General features: G+C 36.3%; 1 protein-coding gene across 1 annotated transcript in view; it reads right to left on the bottom strand.

Annotated features, from left to right (window-relative positions):
• Positions 1–21,852, bottom strand: part of ENPP3 (ectonucleotide pyrophosphatase/phosphodiesterase 3) — a 37,103-nt gene extending 15,251 nt beyond the window's left edge. Inside the window, exons 1-14 of the mRNA XM_064649471.1 lie at positions 21,525–21,852; positions 19,702–19,780; positions 16,862–16,984; positions 15,544–15,669; positions 13,614–13,674; positions 11,479–11,576; positions 8,687–8,766; positions 8,008–8,127; positions 6,448–6,557; positions 4,966–5,031; positions 4,092–4,164; positions 2,616–2,724; positions 2,325–2,453; positions 918–949 (exon numbers count right to left, since the gene is read on the bottom strand). Of these exons, the coding sequence (XP_064505541.1) occupies positions 918–949; positions 2,325–2,453; positions 2,616–2,724; positions 4,092–4,164; positions 4,966–5,031; positions 6,448–6,557; positions 8,008–8,127; positions 8,687–8,766; positions 11,479–11,576; positions 13,614–13,674; positions 15,544–15,669; positions 16,862–16,984; positions 19,702–19,780; positions 21,525–21,641 (1,323 nt within the window). The 5' untranslated portion in view covers positions 21,642–21,852. The remainder of the gene's footprint in view (positions 1–917; positions 950–2,324; positions 2,454–2,615; positions 2,725–4,091; positions 4,165–4,965; positions 5,032–6,447; positions 6,558–8,007; positions 8,128–8,686; positions 8,767–11,478; positions 11,577–13,613; positions 13,675–15,543; positions 15,670–16,861; positions 16,985–19,701; positions 19,781–21,524) is intronic.
• Positions 21,853–22,677: the final 825 nt, after the last annotated feature.

The raw sequence follows: 22,677 nt of genomic DNA on the forward strand, positions 1-22,677 counted from the left end.
TCTGTTCTGCACTCCTTTGTTTGCATCCTTCAGAGCTCAGCTGTCAAAGTGTACCCACAAAGAGCCATGGGAGCAATACAGGAGACACAGGCAAACTTGGATCTGCCCTTAAGTGCTACATCCACACAGCATGGCAGAGACCCAAGCAGAAGTACCAGTATGGGTCCCAGGGGTGGTGCAACATACATGAAAGCATTGCAAGTATTTAAGTGATACATCATAAAAGATCTTAAAAGAGCCACACTGCCTCATGCTAGAGGTCCATCTCACCTAGTACTCTGCTTCAAATCAGATCTCCAAAATTCCCAGAATCAGATACTTAGAGAAAGTGTGTAAGAACAAGTATCAAGTATCAAATTAAGCTTCTTTCTTGTACCTGCTCGGTTTCCTGTAGGCTTCAGGAATTTTTTCAGTCAGAGGTTCCTTGTGGATCATGTTTATAAGCCCTTACAGGGTTGTCCTGTATTAATGTGTCTAAAATCCCCCTTTCCTATTTTTATTCCCAGCCTCTACAACACTTGCGGCAACATATTCTACAATGTCATTATCTGTTGTGTGGAAAAGTTACTTTAACCTAGCCTAGCTGCAGCAATTGTGGTCCAGTGCTAATAGATGCCTGTCATGTGAAGCATCTCTGTGCTGTACTGTGTTTTATAATGAAGATATATCCTACTTTCTCCATGTAAAGTCCACCACTCCTCTTTCAAAGTGAAGTACAGAAAAATCTTTTGCTCTGAACAGAGGTCCCCTATGGCAAACCTTAGTGTATCATCTTTGAACAACTACCAGAACTGCCTCCTACAGTACACTGGAGTCAGTACACTATTTAAACAGGCACTGTAGTCTCATTTTTTTACAAATTGTGCTAGTTCTATTAAGAGTAGCTATGAGGAAATGTTATGAAAATATTTACTCACTGTGAGGTTTTTAACAATTCCTTCTGAGTCAACTGTTAAAAAGAAAAGATGAATTAATACACATTCAAACAGCTGAAGGTCCAAAGCCTCATGAGAAAAATTTCAACACGCTTTCTGTCTCTGAAATTGATTTTCTTTACTAGCTTGTGAAGACATAACAGGTAGGAATGTTATGTTTCCAAGGGTAACTGTCAGTAAAGTAGGAATGTTACACTTCCAAGGGTAACTGCCTGTAAGCGTGCCTGTGGAAGTGCCTAGCACTTTGGGAACATCAAGGCAGACCATAGAAAACTGCCATGGTGATGATTGCCAACACCTAAAGCTGATAGATCATCAGACCCAAGGGTTTTTGTTTCATCTAACCTCTGTTTGAAGTATAAATTTTTTTACATTAGGCTGGACCTGGAGTACTCATTTTGTATTCCACTTCCAGCAACAGTCACAGAAAAAAATTTCAGTCTGTCTTAGTACTTTCACCTTCCAAATTTTCAAAGAGTGACTTTGATCATTTTATATTAGATTTCTAAAAGCAAATCTGAGCATTTTACAGAAGAAAAATTCCTACAGAAAAGTAAAACTGTTAAAGGAAATAAGTCAACAATTATATTGAGATTGAGACACATACGAAACATCATTATTTTCCCCTCCCCTCATTACTCTGCCTGTCTGACTTAGACTGTTTTCTACTTAAACCAAGGAAAGGCTTATTTATGTTCTATAAATATTGAGCCTACATATACAAATACAATTAGAAAGGACAAATAAAAATTGCAATAGGGTCCCAGCTCTTACTTGAGATCTGCAAGAAATATGCCTCTAAGAATACTTTAAAAATTCTATAAAGTCCATACACAGAGCACTTCCATGATTTTACCTGCATTCTATTCTCTGACACAGAAAGGTTTGGGATTTTTTTTTTCCAGTCTGGTAGCAATGGTACCTATTTCAAGTCAGTCAGCTCACATGGTTTCAATTTTCTGTTCTTTTGTGACACTAGCTAAAGGGCTCAACCAAGGCTTAGGTTCCACTGTGCTAAGGTTCAGATTCTACAACTTTGTACACCCAGTTAGAAATATTCTCTGCTTCAAAAAGATCGACTCTGCCTAATGTTGTACAAGAAATCTGTGAAGAGCAACGCACTTACAAAGGACCTGAATTCTGGTTCGAAACAATAAAACTACCTTTGCTTCATCTTTCTATGCCAAGAAAATACAAATTAGAGTCTGAAACAAGCTTTTCTAACCTTCAATTTCATCTAAAGGGGTCATTCTTGCAAAAAATACCCAAATGACTTCCATGGATGATTAGGTTCACTCTGCTGTTTATTACTGATTATCCATTTTCCTTATTTATATATTTATTTCCTGCTATATTGATTATGCAATCCCAGGATTTATCCCCACTTACAGGTAAAATAGTCCTTTGGAACATTTTGTGCTCGAATGCGGGCTGCAGGCCCCTCATACATGAAGAAATCAACCTGTTTGAAGTAATTAGTCATATATTCTAACTGTTTGCAGTAGGTCTTCTCCATCCCTAAAGGACAATATAGAAACAGTTATTTTTTATGTGCAATATATGGCAAGGAAGATAAAGTTATTATAAAATAGATTAAAACTAGTAAGCACATATATTACACAGAGGAAGAAAACAGTTACTCTGTAAAATTCAGATTGAAAAAAGAAGTATATATATTACCGTGATCAGCTAAAACAATGAGGTTTACACAGTTGTGGAGGTTTCTTTGTTTAAGTCCATCCATAAGCATCCCCAGTGCTTGATCTGCTACCTGTAAGGCTTTAATTACCTGTGAGATAAACAAGTTACCTTAGAATTTTTCTTTCTGATTTCAAGTTTTCACTTAAATGCAATCATCAAAGTCTAAAAAAGTGAGCTTTTCTGTTAGTTTTCCAGTTCTTAATATTGCTTCCTCTTTTCTCTTTCCATTACCACTAGAGTATAGATGTGCAGAATTCCACTGCTTTACCACAGAATATTCAACTTAAAAAGACTCACAAATAATTTTTTCTGCTACTCCAGAAAAACTAAGCGTTAAAACGTGTTTATTGAGAGGAATAAAGGAACACATTCAGATCAAATTTGTTCCTCACTCCCAAATTTATATAAAAATATCATATTTTTAACATTAAATACTATTTTTTTCTACTATGAACATGTCATCATACTAACAATAAGTGGTGCTTCAAAGATATTAACACACGTGTATTATCTGTAAGGCCAGTATAACATCCAAGAAGGCACAGTGCCTTTGTCTCACACATACAGTCCCTTTAAACTTCCTACAAAAAAACACTGACCCCCACTGAAGTAAAAGGAAAGAAATCCAGCACAGCCCACGCTGCAGCCGTTCACAGAGGATGCCTCTTCCTACTTGGCACAGCTGACTTATATTTCTTCTCTAAGTCCTACAGTAAGAATGATGCTCAACTGAGTCTGAGAGCTCCACGTCTGAGCACTTGCACCCTACTTGTTCTCCTAACTACTGCACTCTTAAATGTCTTGTGTGCCTGGACAATGTGCACATATGCAATTACACATACAGTAAGCCCTTTATGTACCAAAAAACCCTGAGTTCCCTTTCCATTTAGGGACCCTAAAACTATCCTACAAAGATTGTTTTTTCTGTCCTTGTTCACTACAACGAGGCCTTTTGCTGAAGACCATTTTCAAATATATTAAAGAAGGCCATTCCAGGAAGGAGCTGATATCATAAGTCCTAAGATCCTTTAAGGCTGAACGTTTTGCCTGCATGAAAGCAGAAATATAATATTTTTGGGTTACAAATTAAGAAACATTGAAGTACAGTGTTAGGAATAAATAAAAGACAATTCTAAGGATTTGTCTGGCCACATGCTTCCAAGTATCACTTGGCAATATAATTAAAGTTCAGTCTGAACTTAACCATTAATATTACTTCTAATAGTATGATCTTAAATTGTTTTCTGCTAGTCTGTTTGGATACAGCTCTTTTGATTCACACACAGTGTTGGAATCACAACAGTGGGCTCAAATACAAGTAAAAGTTCTTAGTAAAAATTCATAAAACAGTCATGGCAATTTTTAATCTACTATTCAGGTATATAAATTGTTTAAATTCATAGTACAACACCATTTTTAGTGTGATTTAGTCTAAGAAAAGTATAAACTACTTACACCACCACTAACTGGTCCAAATGAATGTCCAGAAGAATCTGGTTCTTCGATATATAAAGTGTAGAAATCAGGCCTCAAGTTAGAAATAAATAAGAATAGCATATTAAGAGGATTTGGAGGCAACATTTGAAAAGAACACTTTTACTTGAAAAATAAATATTAAATGAAACCTTAAAAGTCCATACAGCAAATATAATCATTCAACTTCCTTTGAGTTTTGTAATTAAACAACACAGGCTATTACCATTTCCAAAACAGTACCTAGTGTATTCAACAGTATCCAGAAATCACTCTGAAAAAATTCAAGACATCAGACACCAGAACAAGCTGTTCCTTTTTGAGATGTAAATGGAACTACCATCTAAAGGATCTCTTCCTGACTGAGCAGTGAGGCTCTAGAGAGCATCTCCTACCTGCACATTAGGATTTTGTACATTATCATATAAAAGATTTCACTTCCTTACATGTCACAAAATTAACACCACAATCGGTACAGATATACAATTTCCATCTTGAATTACTTCCTGCAATTACTATCAAATATTTAACCTTTGTTGTGCAATATCTTTCATATGAAATCTTTTATCCATAGACCAGAAACTGAATGTTCCATGTTTCCTCTAGGCCATGAATCAAGAAAAAGGACACAACAATAAAATAAAACTTTTACAACAGTTCACCCCATTCAGAAATATGTTCATTTTTTCATCTTTTGTATTTACAGCCTGATCCTGAAAATTATCAGCTGTTCTTATAGAACAGATTTAAGTTCTGCAAATTATCAATTGAGATGATGATTCATCTACAGAAATTTCAATTGTTAAGCATTAAAACCTTTCTAAGCTATAGTCTCTTGGACATTACTAAGTATTACCTCTCAGATTTGTTATTATCAAGCCATTTCAATATTCTTGAAATTCTCTGTTCATATATAACTGAACTGAAAAAAAAAAAAGTTTATGTTAACAAGACTTTCTGATAAGTGCTTCTAATTCCAAGATACAGAGAAAGTGCCCAGACTCTAGTCATGTATTAAAGTCACAGATTTGGAACTCAAAAATTATGCATTTTAACAAAGGACCAGTCATTAGTTTTATTATTCTCATTTTTGCTTGACTAATGGTAAATTAGACACATCCTGATTTTGCAAACACAAACATGTGATGTTGATGGGATTACTCATATATTTATAAATATATGCAAGCAAAAGAAAGAGATTTCAAATTCAGGAAATAAATCTAAAGTACAAGTCAGAATAATTTTTATTCTTTCTAGCATGGCATAAACCTTAGACTTTCATATTTTAAAAGTAAGCAATATCCCCATCAAAATCTTTGTGAGATCATGCTTTCTCTCCTGTGAAAGAAGTTACCCATTAATAGCTCTGCTTTACCTCAAAGTCGTGCACAAGCTTCATGTTACTTACAGTACTCAAGTGTTTTCTGAGTACCAATCCTACACATCACTGCAAAGCCTGTTATCTATAGAGACTTACAGTTATGTGTTTGCTTTAGATTATCTTTGTAAATGCAAAGAAACAGGGAAATTTCCTGAAATCATCACGAAAATTTAGAAATACTTTACTAATAACAATGCCTTCCATAACAAAAAAACCCCAAAAAACAACCAAAAAAAACCCCCAAAAACCCCAAACAACCAACCACTACCATCAAATAAAAACCAACAAAAAAACCCACAAAAAAACTATGAAGGTAATTGTTACTTCACATGTGGAACCTATGAGTTAGCTAAAAAAAAACATAGAGAACTATGATTCAGCAGCAGAGTGCACATTATTAAACATGTAAGCAAGACTAGAGGGAGTTGATCTAGAAATCGTCTTCCTTTAGTAACTTCCCTATCCAGAATCCTCTCTTCAATTACTTTCTGTCTCCCATAGCCTCTTGCCATGGCTTCCAAGTTTGTGTTCATTTTGTTAGGTTGTAGGTTATCTGAAAGCTTATTCTCAAGTGCAAGTATTTTTAAAGACCTGTATAATATGTGTATTTTTATGCATGGAAATATGGCAGTCATTGGTGCAGCTTAGCAGTGGCTACTAATTGGTTCCAGGATGCTTTCCTAGTGTTTTGCAGTTGGCTGAAACTTTCAAAACCATCTAGGAGAGCAGAATACACAGTACCCTTTGACTTTCTCATTGTGAATCCCCTGAATTGTCTTGAAAATTTCAACTATTTTTGGTAGTTCCATGGCAAAACCTAGATGATGTGACATGGCATTTATCTGTCAGACTTGTTTAAAAATCCTGTGCTTAACTTCCTTCCTTCAACTGTCAAATAGCAATCTGGATTTTTGGAGTAATTTGCAGGAATTTAGTACAAGCCCTATTAAATCTTACCTGTTGAATACGGTGTACAAGTTCGGGTATGTTCCATTAATTTTAACATCAGAGCCTGGCCAAAAGAAAGTACCTGCTTTCAAATTTTGGTACATTGCTGTCAGCCAGATCTACGGGTAAAGATACAAACAAATTATTTTATGTAATTTACATCACTGGAGGACCTCAGATCACTAAAGTAGAAATACATAATTGGATCAGAAATATGTGCTACAAGCATGCATTTTTCTTTTTTCTTTCACACATCACACAGTTGCCTAATGACTATATCTGATTTGAAGTTTGTTTTTTATGTGCACATTCTGAAGAAAAATTAGTAGCATGGAAGAAACAGTGTTGTCATTTCCTCGATATTGTCAGCAAAGAAAAAAATCATACAAGTACTTCCATAATTGGCAATAGGCAATGATCCTTCTTCCTGTGGCAAACGCCAGTGGAATGGATCGTGAAAATGGAAGAGTGGTTCAAAGCTGCCTCAGGGATATTCAGACTTGACAGCAGGAAACATTTCAGATACAGTGGTCAAACACTGGAACAGGCTTCCTAGAGTGACGGTTGCTGCCCTATGCCTGTCAGTGTTTAAGAGACATTTGGACAATGTCCTTAACAACATGCTTTAACTTTTGCTCAGACCTGAACTGGTCAGGCAGTGGACTAGAAGATCATCGTAAGTCCTTTCCAATTGAAATTATTCTATCCTATCCTATTCTATTCTATTCTATTCTATTCTATTCCTATTTTTATTCTAAATATGGTCTAATTATATTATTTGATTATAAGAGAGTATATTTCTATTAATTCTAAAAAGTGCAGCTATGGTTCTGTTACAAACTTGATGGAATCCTTCAAGAATCAATAGCACCAAAATCCGTGTATTTGAGTATACTATAAACATGACTACACAGAAACACACACACACACACACACACTCATCACAATGTATATTAGTAGATGATATTAGTAGATGTACTATATACTGCTTATGTGATTTTTTTTTTTTTTTAGTACCATTATTACAGCTTGATATTTCTGCTAAACTAATAATAGTAACCATAGCCATAGGTACAATTGGGGAGTGTTATGAAATGTGTCATATGTTATACATAATTGTTAATTTTTCTGGAAATCAAGCTTTTTGTTATTCCCTTCCTTGCTTTTATATGCCTGAACATTTTAAGTGTATTTGTAAATTGATATAATTTGGAATTAGTTTTGTAGTTAGTTGCCAAAAGACTAACCAAAAAATACCCCAAAATCAAATGATACCAAAAATTTACTGTGGTTCCTTGTGGCAAGAAATCCATTCCAATACTAGTCAAAATATTTAAATCTTTTTTTTTACTAATACCACTTCCAGTGAAAATGTCTCAGAATTAATATTTTAAGACTCTTTTACTTTCATAAAAAGCAAGCAATTTTGTAGGCAGTCTACAGGTTATTTAGTACTTACTGCAAATACATTGCACAGTTTTGCATTTTATTCCCTTTTTATGTGGTTTTATTGTATGACGCATGAGTCACTCTGGACTTAAGAAAATGCTATAGGAGAAAGAAACCTACTGGTTGCCCTTTCCACCATAAAGGATTGAATTTTTCCATCCCTGAAAGTGAGAAATGCTCATTCAAGTCTACATCATACATGCTGTTATCAATGATACCATGAGATTCTGGATACAATCCCTGCAAAATGAAAATAAACAAAATAAAATGCTTAGTCTTGAAATCAAATGGAGCCTAAACTATGTTTCAAAGCAATGCTACAGCACTGCAGGTTTTTTTTGACTTTATTATCAGAGAAACAGAACAAACTTTCCTAATTCACACAGATCATCAACTTCCTGCCAATGAATTTAGTGCGTCTGCCAAGTTTCCTTGAATTTCCATATTTTATTCCCAGCCCCATTAAAACATGAGGTGCTATAGATTAAGTACCCATATGTCACGTGGCTGTGTATTAGCTGCTAGACTCATCCTAACACATACTGTCATCCATAGACTGTGTCTGCACCCATACTCACCCGTATCCACTTAGACTGACAAAGATCAAGACTAATGGGCTCACAGGCCAGGGTCAGATAGCATACATATATAGCCACATAGATCATGCCTGCCTCAGCATCTCTATCTCTCTTCTATAACTATAGCTTGAGTTCCCACGTCCCAGAGAAAGACTGGCACCACAAAATCCTTTCTCTGTCATCCAGATAATGAAAAGGAAAAACAGCAAATTCTCACTTACTGTGACAATAGTATAGTGGTTTGGAAAGGTTTTCGTGGGGTAAACAGCTCTCATGTATTTTGAATGTGTGCCACATGTTTCTGCAACAGATCATGGTAGTAATATAAATTTTTTTATAATTTGTTTAATTGAAAACTAACAGTCTTAAAAGCAAACAAACAGACAAACAAAAAAAAATCACCACAGGCAGCTGCTGTAGTAATAGATGGAGAAATGTGACCCCAAAATAAGATGCCTGCATTCCTGGTGTCTCCTTGTGAGCTAAGCCTACTGTCCCATTGTACTCAGTGGACCTGGATGCTTAATTCAGCTGCCTAAATCCTAGAGGCCTAGGGTTGTTTGAAAAGTCTTTTATGATCCTGCCTGGCCTTAGATGCTGCTCCTACATCCTGTCTGCCAACCCGAATAAGTTTCTCAGATACTTCTTCTCAGATATTCCAAAATATCCTAGACATAGATATTTATGCAATGAGATTGAAGCCTGACATCAGACCAAGCAAGATATTCTGCAGAGCTGATTGGTGACCAGTAGGGAAGGACCAGTTGCTTAAGTACTGGAGCTGAGTGCCTTTTCCAGATATCCTCTAATGTCCAAGGCATCTGCATGAAAGTTGGCAGATCTGTGCTCCTCTGACATGGTTGCTGAAGGCCATGGCACTCTGAAGAATACTAAATACATAGGTTAAGGCAAGAATTTGTCCTGTGGCACCCTTTGTCTGTCAGTTGAGCTGCCTTGTTCTCTAGGCTCTTGCACTGCACTGTACAGACCGTACTAACCATGAAGGCACTGACTTCAATGAGCATTTCAACATCTCACATGCAGACACCTCCAAGAATATGTCCAAATGTAGACACATGTAGACATGTAGGTGTCCTGCTATATAGCAAATCCCACGCCAGGTGTCCTACCTGTATTTCCAAACGTTGCATTATTTTTCATGAATCCAAGGTATGTAGCACCTGAGCATCTCTAATGTCTAAATCCACTGTAGTATCCAACTTATTTAACCACAAAAGAAAGAGGTGAAGACTGGAAGACGTCTTAATGCCATTTTTAAATCTAACTCTTAACTATATTAAGCTGTAGCCAGATGATTATTTCATTCATACTCAAATAATTTACTCTTTGATGTACAGAATTTCAGTCAAAGAATGGAAGCTGATTTCAACTAAACAATGCAATAATGAAAGTCTGAAAGTTTTCAACAAAACTGTGCCAGTAGGTACTAAAAAAAAAGGCTTTAAGAGTGTTTGAAGAAGGGCTGAATAATTGACAAATACATGAGAAAATCAGCATAATTTTTTATGGATTTCTCTTGAACAGTAAAGGGGATATATTCATAGTGTACATATTTTGTAACAACTAGCTTGAAAGCTCTATGGAAAGTTCTAGGTTAATGGAGTTAATAAAGAGAAAATATTTTATGCTACAAATCAACATTACATTTTCTCTTTTGCAAAGAAAGGAATTTCCATTTCCTGTAGAGTTATGAGAAATATAAGCATGAATGTCCATAAGTAATTGACCACAAAGATGAGTAATGCTGAATAATATCTGTACATTTTCTCTTTTGCAAAGAAAGGAATTTCCATTTCCTGTAGAGTTATGAGAAATATAAGCATGAATGTCCATAAGTAATTGACCACAAAGATGAGTAATGCTGAATAATATCTGTACATTTTTGAAATTATTTTTTGGAAACATACTCATTGCATCGTATTCGTTCCTTTTGTCAATTTGGCATTTCCTTTTCACCTGTTTCAAAAGACTGGAACTGAGCACTACTTCAGCATGCATGATTTCTTCAATGATTCAGGTTCCTTCAAGTCAGAACGACATCAAAGAATAAACCATTTGCACAAGAAGTCAGGTTTGCACATTGCTTCAAGCTCAGGTTTCTGGATATTGTCATTATCCATAAAGAAGATTGTTAACTATTTAGTAAAATTTAGTACTTTGTAACATTCAGGTGAAGTTTCCAAATGAGCACTATAGAAATGTAATATGACATATTCAGAAGAGATACAAATACTGTCAATTTAGAATATTACTGCTGAGAAGAAATGAATAAATATGGAGACATTTTGTCCATGTACAAAGTGTCTAGAGAGCTCTATAAAGTGAGGAAATTTTAACCAAGTGTACACTAATGGCTCTCATTTTTAGAGCCCTTTAGAGCACACGCAGAAGAACTTCAACTTACTCTTCCTCCCAATATTGAGTAATACCGGAAAATAGCTACTTGAGCCTTACTGCAATAATATCAAGATATTAAATTATACCAATATTTAATTTATATTTCATTTAAGTCTAATATAATCATATTCACTGTCAGACTTTTAAACATGGAGCTTCTCTTTAACATCTTAAAATATCTGACTTGAAAAAATCAATCTTTGAGGAAAATTTCCCAATAATCCAATGCATTTTCTCTTAGTATTATACTTTAATGTTGATCTCCTTAACAGCTATTCAACTGGTTTTCAATGCAGAACAGAGAATGCAGGAAATTCTTCCCCATAATTTTTTCTCAGTGTTAAACAACTTATTTAATAAAAAGGTGCTGACCAGTACTAAAGGCCTTGTTAAAAAAAAGTCATATTTGCTCTGCAGTCAAATATTAGAATTAATGTAGAATATATAATAATGAAAATATACAACAGATGAGGGAAACCTGATTTCTGGTTTTTTTTATTGCTGAGCAACATATACGAGTGACAGGAGCAAAAGGGACTGGAGAGGTTGCATGCAGATTTTAAAGAATGTAGTCAAAGCACTCTTGGTAACTTACTGAGTTTTTCAATATTTGGCAGCAAAGAACTCCAAGTTTGCAAGTATTCTGCTCTAAACCCATCCATTGAGAAAAGGATAAGTGGTGGCAGATCAAAACTACAAGAAAATAGGAGTTTATCTTGATAAAGAAGTTTGGAGTGTTGGTTACTTTATAAGTCTGGAAAAAGAAACTGGGCTTTGTTAATATTTTAATTAAAGATATTTAATTACAAGTACGAATAAACAGAAATTCTGCAGACTAGCATCCAAATACGAACCCAGATTAAAGAACAGCCAAAGTACATACGTACATAGAAATGGGATAAATTCAGTCTCCTGAGTCTTAATGCATTTTAAAAAATCTTTCAGGGCAGCTACACAAGGACTGCAAAAGTACAGCAGTCTCCCAGCAAGCAGTTATAGTCAATTAGCCTCAGTGCTGAGAAATGTCATGCATTTGCAATGTCAGGTTTGGCTAACCCCTTACCTTACCACATTTCCTTTATGAAGACATCACTAAGCAGCCCGTGCTCTTTGTGGATTATATCTTTCAAGTTTACCAACTCTCATGGAGCTGGAGAACACTTCTTTGCCTCCAGGCCCCTGACAAACTAAGCTTAAAGCTACAAAAGAAAAGCAGCAGCTGCTAATGGGCTTAGGGTAAGATTTTGGGTAAAGAAACAAGGATAACAGACTCAGATCTGAACTCACACTGTAAGTACAATAAAACAGACACAAACTGCAGCTGATTTCTAGAACAATATTTAAATACTTGTTATAAAAATTCAAACTAGAAGGTGAAATAAACTTCAAAGTTATTAAGGATGCTTTCTTTTAACCAATGTAAAAGGACTACTAAAGAAAAATGGTTAGAAAAGTGGAAAAAAGTGGTTATGAAGTGCTGGTGCTATAGCACCTCTTAATATCGAGTGACAAAATCAATAAGTCATCTAGTTCTGCAAACTCAGTCTTTATTTTAATATCATTATATATTCTGCAGTCTCCTCAGAAACATATAAAGAAACATAAAAATTATGACCATGTAGTAAATGTAGTTTTATAAAAATGTAGTTTGAAGCAGGCTTCACTACGCATAGTATCACCAGTTTTTTGAGTAATACTTTGAGTCGTAACTATTAAAAAAAAGTTACATATTGACATCAGGCAGTAATCACTACCCTAGTTTGTTTTTCGTTTTCTTTGTTTGTCTTTCCAAAAGAGAGAACTACACTGGCATCAATAGTTTGCATAAATACAGTTTGTATAAAACAGCTTCCTGATTTGAATCTGAAATTAAAGGGAGCTTTATATCATAATGGTGTAAAGAAACCCTCCTCTCCTAGTTTCTAAGCTTTAGCCTATGAAACTGTGTTAACTCAGCAAGTTATTTGTTAACCTAAAAAGTATATTTTTATACCTATGTCAGCAGGTGCATGCAGGAACCCATGAAGAAGCCACAATACTAATGGTCTTACTGCTATAATTAAACTAAATTGGCAGTAAAATACAATAATGGATAACATCACAAATACCATAACTGAACCAGAAATTTAGTCATTTTTCTTTGAGGACAACTTTAAAATTATGTTTCTGTCTATTCTCTACCTATGATTCTGCAACACAGCAAAAATAGCAAAATTGTTTTAGCATTTCTAGATATAAAGCTACTTTCATAGTTTTCTTTTTCACACACCTTTCTTCCCACAAATAATTGAAGCAAAAAAACCCCAAAACAACCCTGCTGGTTAAAGAATTGCAATCTCAGATTCTAACACTTATTACTGATTGCATAAGGTGATTTATCTGAATTGCCACAGATACGATACGGTAACATAAAATGGACTATGAACAATTTGTGATAAATGAACCTTGAGATAAGTCTAATAATTTTTCCAGGTCTTTGCAGACTGACTTTTAATCTGGATTTGAACTCCTGTACTCTGCTCTAAACTGTAAATGATCAATGAATGTACAACAAAATGACAAAGGTTTTAGAAAGAAAAAGCATTCCTAGCCACAACCACTTCTGTAGAATATTCCTCAGAGCAGGAACCTTACTCTCAGTAAATATGAAAATCTGCTTCAGAACACTGCAGTATTTCTGACCATCACAAGGATTTTATTTGCTCAGAAGACAAAATTTTTTTATCTTACCCAGCTGGACACTGAGGAGTTTCAAGGGACACACATGGTTCTTCTGCCCAAGATATTTCACCTAAAAGAAAAAGAAAATACTGAGTTAGCATTGAAAAAAAACCCACACCAAAAGAACAAAGAATTTTCCAGAATGATCTTTTTAGAGCACTTCCTGGATTTTTTTCTGCTTTGATACAGAAATGTAGTGCTAAAGATACCTTTGGAAATCAACTTATTAAGCCCTCAAATCCTGGAAGGGCTAATTATTTATAATTATAAAAACAAAACACATATACTACAGAGTGAAGCAAACAAACAAAATGGAGAAGACAGCACTATGAAAGCTTAGCTTAGTTTTTTTCTGGTTTTAAATGAAAAATATTTAAACTGTATCTTGTCCACACTGGATTACTGCATTTTTCTTTTGCAGATACCACTTACACACTTAGAGATGATTGCTAGGGCTCCCTTTAGCATTCTTTTTCTTTCTGTATGTCGTGGTTTAACCCTAGCTGGAAGCTAAGCCCCAAGTTGGCCAAAATCAGCACACTGTAAAGCACTCAAATTCCTTCAATCGTTCCTTGTTGACCACGGCTTTCAAATTTCAAGTAATTCTTTCTGTTCTCCTTTGAACATTTTCCATGTACTTCACAGCTATACTCCTGAACTTTGCCAATCTCTTTGTAAGAAATAAGGGAGGTCCATAAGATACGAAAAAAATAAAGCATCTTAAAAGGAAAGATTATGAAGAAAATAGAAGAAGCAATGTCTGCTGAAGTTCTCAGTTCACCACAGAAAGCTGGTAATTTCTTTCTTGGTTAGCAGCCAATGGCAGGGATGTACAGTAAACTTAAGTACATCAGCTCAATCAATTTAGCACCTACTCACACACCTGACTGCGTTTAGCTTCAGTTTGTGTTTAGATAACAAATATAATTTGGCTGGGTTGCCTTAAATCTCTGCCACTTCACAATATAACAGAATTCTGATAACAGATACCATGTCATCAGTATACTCCTCAGATATGGTTCCTGTAATCGAAATATACCAGTGCTATCCTTTATGTGTTTAGCTAGAACCTGTATGAAACAATTTGTCGCTGATAATGTCGGAACGGCCAAAGCGACACAGATATCAGACGTAGTCCAGGTGTAAGGTGATCAGGAAGCTGTTTATTGCTCTCAAGTGTTTCTTTTATACTCTTTGTACACTATCGTGCCACAACACAACTGGTCAAAAGTCTCAAGCATAAAAAACTGTAGACACTGCACACACTCTTATTGGTGACACTGAAGACACCGTCCATGCTGTGACATGCTATTGGTGACACTATACAAATTTTGATTGGTGACCTTTGGTCTGGGCTGCATTACGTTTGTTCCGTCCGGCATTACAGTAAGTATTTCCTAAAAGTTGTTTAAATTCCTCATCACTAATTGCCAGGCTGCTGACAGGTTCTCTGTCAACCCTGACAACAATTAGCCATGAACAAAGATATTCAGAAATAAGTAAAACATAAGAAATACAATCTGAAAATAGAGTTCTAAAAAAACATGGGAAATTTTAAATTAGGGATGATTACTACAATATGTACTTTGGATTGCATGAAGTTTGAAGCAGAAAAATGTCTCCATCTGTTCTTGGAAAAAAAATTAAAAAAAAAGAAAAAGAAAACAACCCAAAGCCCCCACACTTGGTATACTTCCACAATATTCAAATCATTCTGTCTTTTTATGAATGACACACATTCACATTGCGCTCGAGAAACTGTTTTTCACAGTTAAAAATACCAAAAGCTTTATCTCAAAATACCTTAATTTTCCAAAATGTCACTGTCAGACTCTAGTCTTGAGGAAAAAATGCATTTACATTTATATTTTCCATGTTTGCCCATCTATCTATTTCATGGGATAATTTATAATGAAAATTTTTTTGCATTTTGATTTACCTTTGCAAACGCTGTTGTAATTTACACAGCAGTCTTTTTTCTGCAAGCAATCATCAGAACAAGAACAGTAGCTTCCAGCTATCCTTGTCTCACCACAACGGAAATTAGTGCACCTCCAAGATCGAGCTGAAAATAGGAAGAAAAATATTATGGTTCAGGTCCCAGAACCTTATGTAAGCTCCTTTGTGTGGAAATCCCCCAGACAGGTAAAGAAAAAAAATTACAATTTGCATATACTGCTTGAGTAGCTTTACAAGTTTTCTTTGAAAGGAGAACTCAACATTACACTTAACACATAAAGCCTATTTCTTTGGCCAGTGAATTCTGTAATAGAGTTACAGAATAATTATTTTACAAAGGTGTCCCCAAAGTCATCCTCCTCAATGCCTTCCATCTTTCCAGGAAGATCTCAACCACTTCATATTCTCCTACAGAGAAGAAAGAGAAGGAAACTGATCTTTTTCCAGCTCTTGCACATGATTCCTGGCAGAGTGGAAAAAGGGAAGTAAGGACTGAAGCCCGCAGAAAAAGTAATAAAGATGAAGAAATATCTGACCAGCTGCTGGGAAAGCAGAGCTAGTAACTGGAGAGGAGCCTCGTCTTGATGCAGAGCTGGGCTGGTCCCCTGCAAGATAAATGGACTCCGCCAATCCCAGGCCCTCACCAAGGTCCGCATGAGGCTGGAGAGCATAACTGACCAGGAAACACTCAATCATTTTCAAAAGCACAAATCGTTTCAAGGGTTGTGTTTAAAGATAATGTATGTTTTCTGCTCATGCTCATCTACAGCTTTATATGTACCAGGAAATACGCACAACAAATGCTTTGTTTATCCATAGGGGACAAAAATACAGGAATCTGATTTGAGAAAGACACGAGAAGATTTTGTGTCCTGTCAGATCACCAAGTTATGGCCTTCTAGCAATATGACTGCAGAGGCAGCTTGACACTGCCACATCCACCTGAATATGAGGAAGAACTTTATGTGAGACTGACAGAGCACTGGAACAGGTTGCCCAAAGAGGTTGTGGAATCTCCTTTCCTAGAGACATTCACAAGCCATCTGGACACAATTCTCAGCAGTGTGCTCTAGGGGACCTGGCTTGAGTAGGGAGGTTGGACTAGATGACCTCCAGTGGTCTTTTTCCAACACAAACCACTGTGTTATTTTGTGATTCTATCCCCTGAGGGAATATGACATAACTTCTGTAATAACTGCATAAATACAAGAATTACCCTTTTCCTATTACAGTCACATGAAAAAAACAAACTCAAAATAAAATGGACACCAGTGAGCACTCCTTGTAGGGGAACATACTTGGCTCCATGCAGGTGTCGTCATAGTCCCAGCAGCAGTCCCGACGCTCCTTGCAGCCACTGTCACACTGGCAGCCAGGCACGTCTTTCCTGCGTAGGTCATGGCACTTGTGTCTGCAGCTGACTGTAAGGAGAAGGCAGCAAAACCGAGTGTTCGGATAACCCTGTCCCAGGTAGGTCGATTAAATGGGTCATGGACATAGGCTGCGAGGAGAAACGTGCTGAATAATTTCCCAAATCCAATTCCCAAGTCATTTTCCAATGCAGTCACTAGCACACAAGCTAACGAGGCAAAATGGAAGCTGTAGAAATTCCTCTGGGTGCTGAAGGTCCTGACAGCTGTTGGGACCATGCTGGCCCACAGCCTGTGGCAGGGCTGCTTCTGCAACAAGTCTCTCCAGGAGCAGTGGCACAGGAGGCAATGCCTGGGTGTTCCACACTCCCAGCATGAGCAGGGGGAGACTGGCATCTCCCTTGCTCATTTCTGGGTCTGAGACAAAACAGGAAGAGTGAGTCCCACTTTGGATGTTCCCTAATATACCTGCCAAGAAGCTTCATGGGATGGGGGCTCCTTCAGGGCTGGGCACCCAGAGCCATGAGGGCTCCCCAGGGGCAGCTGGGCAGGGACCAGCAGCCAGGGCCCACCCCAGCACCATAGCCAGGTCAGGGCACCTGAGGGACACCAGGGCAAAGATCCAAACATCACCTGCAGGTCCACACTAGCCTCCACATGGACAAACCTTGTATCCACATTCTCTGTACTGCAGAAATACTGTTTGAACCATGCTGAGCACCTGCATTTCCAGTTTTCTTCTCTACTCACAGTGTTAGACAGGGATAGGTATAAGTAACTACTCCGGTTTGCCAGTACAATTCTAACTCCCAGAAGGTTTGTGCTTTTGCAGGGTGCACTGCCTACAAAATTTGGGCTTTCATATCCACTGTGTAGAAACCACGCAGAGCTAAAAAGACTTTTTTCAAGCTAGACAGTTTGTTTCACATGTAGAAAGTTCTCATGTTGTACCTTGCACTTGAAGTGCTTAAATCAACAACTACTGTTCAACACAAGAAAGCCTTACAAATAACTACAATAATAATAAACAATATATGTAATGGTCATAAATGGACATGTCAAAAGTAGGGATGGTAAGAAGTAATTGACAGTTAAGTGTGTTATGACTGGAGTCTGTTCTGTCAAGAAGGAGTTAGAATTTTTCACAAATATACATAAGTATATGCTGTGCTTTTTTGGCTAAAATTTAGAGTACTTAATTTTATTTTTTCTCTATCCAGTGGCTTTAGAACAACATAGAGTTGTTCAGGTGGTCTACGTGATTTAAAATGATACAGAATCATGAGTCTGAGTCAGAAAAAAATAAATACAAAAATATGAACCTTTTCCTCTGTCTGTAATGGAATTGTTCATACCTCTTATAATTTTCAGACCGTGTTTCTAATTCTTCACAATATTTACACAACTGTGCAAGGTCAGGAATTTAGTACTTCATTAACTTTTATTTGATATAGTCAATAATATTACAGGAGCTATAAGGCAATTAACCTTGAGTATATAAACTCAAGTATACAAAAACAATTTTATTATCACCATACACAATCTCTGTGCTAATTTTTAAACATAGAGAATGACAGATAATCCTGATTCCTTTCTAGGCCCATTCTCCCAAGATCACAATCCCCCAGCACCAACCTCGACTGTGACTCCTTTTGTTCCTTAACTGCAACACTCTTTCCCACTGCACTCATAGCAAATGCAGCTGCACAAAGGTGCGTGATGCTCAGGGCTGAGGTTGCACCTCCCAGTCTGCACTGCAATACCATGGGCTGCTAATTCATCTTTCCCAAGTAAGTCTGGTTATGAAAATTGCAAATAAAGTTAGTCAGTCCCTACTTAGGGTTGCTCTATAACACCTGCATACAGAGGCACCAAAATCATAACATGCTGATTTGGTGCCATTACTTACTTCAGTTATGAGCAAGTTCTTCAAGTAAATGTCAGTGAAGACTCAACCAGCAAGTGTCTACACATTTTACACAGAAAGTTGTAATACAACACACGCATCATCAAAAAACAATTACAGTTCTACTTCACCTTATTTGCTAGGCCTATAGCATTGAAAGACTTCAGAAGGAGCTAAGACCTGATAAACTACTAGGTAAACAACTAGAATATGTGTTGGTTAGGAATGAGAAACAGACTGTGCTTCCTCGAACTCCTCCAATGTGAGATTACTGTTGTTCTGATTCTAAAGAAAGTGTTTTATTTAATTCACTGTGTGCTGTGTTTGTTTGTTCTCATCCAGCTCATCAAAACACTACTTTGTTTTTCTAACTAAAAAATAACATTTCATCAATTCAAACCATTATGCCCTTTTTACCATAGTTTTACAGAAATTTAAGTTTTTAGAGAAAATTGGTGATCAGTATTAGCATCAACCACCTGCAGTAATATACTCAAAGTATGAGTCCTGAAGGTGGTCCAATAATATTTCTTCTACAAAATATTGAAAGACATCATATGTAATAAGACAATGCATATCTCGAATTTCCCAAAAGTACCAATATAATAAAACTTTCAAATCTGTTGTGAACTAAGTTTCACATTTCTGGAAAGATCAGCAAGGTTTAGAATAGGTTTTTCGAGTATAGACTGTGAGTGTTCAGTTTTTACAGTCCAACTTGAAAAATGCAAGAGCTTTATTTTCACAGGTGGTGAGTTTCCACAGATCATTTACATTACACTATAAAAGAGCCTTTGCTGAAAGCCTTTACCAGATCCAGCTTCATTGGTAACTATGCTGAAAGTATCATAAACATACATACCTTGCTCCTGGTTACCACGGTTCAGTCCTAGTCCTAAACCTAGTCCCAGGGATACAGCCACCAAAGCACACAGCAGAACCTGTTTCATAGACACAGGAAAACCAAAGTTCACAACTGTGATAAACTGTTAAGTTTATTAGAAATTAACTGTATGATTAATATTTCTATGAACATGTGATTTCTTTTGAACTTATCCCTTCTCTGAACTTGTCAATCAAAAAACTGGAGACATTCTGAGCCTGAAGACAAGAGAAGCATAAGAATTCAGTTCACCTTGTGAACTGCTTACAAGTCAAGGCCTTTTAACCTGTGGCTAGTCCCGTGTTGTAACAGGGGAGATTACATTTGTAATTGAAATTAATAATAAATAATACCATAACTAGATGATACTAAATTGAAAGTACAGCTATTACAGCAGCAAGTAATTCAACTGCTACAAGTAATAAGACAGCTGAAGTTAATCCCCAAAACTTGTATTAGGTACCCAGAGAAGATGCTGCATTTATTATAACATTTACACAAAGACTCTTGATTTTGGGACATTAATTTTTAAGGTGAAATAGCATCGATAGCACCTATTCAAATCTTCAAGATTTCCACAGCTAACTTCTATGTCTAAATTCAAGATTACAGCTACTTATGGATAGAAAAGTTGTTCCTAATGCATATGCTCTGTTCTCTGGAGGATTTATTAGGCAGTGTGATTACTATTAATGAGCATACAATTCTCTGCCTAAGCTTTCAGAAAAAAGTTGCCAAGGAAGTACTTCATGCTTATAGTTTATCAAAAACATAGATAAACAGTGTAGAATATTAACAGCTTACACCTCCAGTATTTAGATTTTGGGTTTCGTATAGGTAGGCATTTGAAAACTAATGCACGAATATGCACTTTACTCTTCTAAGTAGCGCTTTAAAGCACACTTTACTTTCCTTCACAGTCACGCATTTTTCCTACATTGTTTCTCATGATTCATTGCTTTTTACTGGAGATTTAAGGAAAAAAAGTCATATTTTTCTTCTTCTTTTTTTTTTTTTCACAATTTCCAATATTTGCCTAATGTTTTATGCAATCCTTGAACAATGGAGCATTAAATAGGAAATCGTATCATATGAAATTGTTCTGATGACATAGAGCTGAAAAATAAAGTATCTTGATTCTCTTTTTTCATTGAGCTCTTTTCAAAATTAAGTCTTGAGTCTTTCTAAAATATATATATATATCTAAAGTTTGTTTCTTGTGTGGTCACAAACAGAAGTTACAACAAAAGGTTTTAAAGCCATAACAAAACACATTATTATTTATAAGGCAACTGCATGACTCTTAAAACCTTGGGAAAGAGGGAAAGTTGACACCATATTTGAGATGTGGGACTGACAATACTGAACGAAATGCTTAATTAGGCTTTTCCCATGCCTTGCTTTCTGAGTGTTTTTTGCGAACGTGTTGCCTACATGATCTGTTTTGTTAACGACAAATCGAAAAACAAAAAAGTAAGCAAAAGGAACTGCGGCTGTTTTGGCCACAAACGCATCTGTCTTAACTGAATGTCTAAAAATATTGAAGCAATGTCTTTGCTGAGCAATAAAGCTGTCAGGTTAACGAGGTAAAACAAAAACTGCCGGAAAAAAAAAATAAATTGCTTGATAGGTATCAGAAGAACTTCAGAAATTTGCCAGTGAAGCTAGTGCAGTCATGCAGTAAAATTTTAACCACCGATTATCAAGTTACCCTGAATGATTATAATAGAATTAAATTTCTAAAAATCCTGCAGATTTGAGAATTGTTACACTAGCAGCACTGAAGAGCAGCACCTACTTACCACACAGATGACTTTGTACTTCAGGACGCTTTTTTTCTTCACGTACTCTGTTGTTTTTAAAGATACTTCCTCCAAAGATCCTCTGTGATCCTTGGTGATACCATCCTCAAGCTCCATTTTGCCGAGATCTGCCCCTCAGCTGGGCGCCTTCTGTCTTCCCCAGCTGGGTTAGCTGCGAGTGAGATGGTACTTCTGCTTCAAGAGTTCTTAGTACTTTGCTCGTAAGTTTTTTTATGAGATCTTAGCTTTTGCATCAGTGTCAGTTTTGCAGAAAGCCAAAGGAAGCAGGAAAACGACCCTGAAAGATCAAAGGCTGAAAAGAATTATCTGTGTTCAGGGAACTCTTCAAGATAAGAACGGTACTGGGCAAACTCTTAAACGGAGATTAGGAGTTACTAAGCGATAAAATGCAAACTCAAGTACTCAGCTATTTGGTTAAAATCCCAGAGAATTGTTATCTTTAAAGAACGTGTCGAATACACGAAACCAACACGAAAGGAGACAGTTTCTTACTTCGTGTTCTGTGTCACGCCTATGTTTTCAGATCCCTTCCCTTATTTAGCACCAGAGGATTCCTCCCGTTTAGTTTCAATCCATCTTTGTCTCACTCTTCTTTCAGCGTCTTATATGTTTGTTTTTTTTTTCAGTAGCTGTGGAGGTACTGACTAAAAATGAATGGTATACAGACAAATCAAAGCCAATAAAAAAATAAAGTTTTGTGTAATCTATTTGGTTTTCAATTTGGTGGTTAATGGAATGATTGGTTGTTATGAAAATGTACCTTTATAGTGTACTAGGGCTACACACGTGTAACTATTCAGATGTTGATCTAATTCTAAAGTTGAGCACCACATGAACTGCAACTTTTAAGTAAATTTATAATTACAAGAAAAAAAAAAATCCAAAACATGATACTATGCAAGCTGGTACGAAGAAAATTAACTCCATTGCAGCCCAAACCAGTACAATCTCTACTACATATTCTATATCATTTGTGTAATGCTCAAGACCTACATTATCCAGTGTATCCCCATTAATCATACACACGCACGCCATGTCCTTTAATTTATAGACAGATATCACTTCTTTACTCTATGGTCCACCCCATAAAATGTCTATGAAATGCCCATTGAGCTCCCTCCTTCCATGACTG

The sequence above is a fragment of the Pseudopipra pipra genome, chromosome 3 (genome assembly GCF_036250125.1).
Source record: "Pseudopipra pipra isolate bDixPip1 chromosome 3, bDixPip1.hap1, whole genome shotgun sequence".
NCBI classification, from domain to species: Eukaryota; Metazoa; Chordata; class Aves; order Passeriformes; family Pipridae; genus Pseudopipra; species Pseudopipra pipra.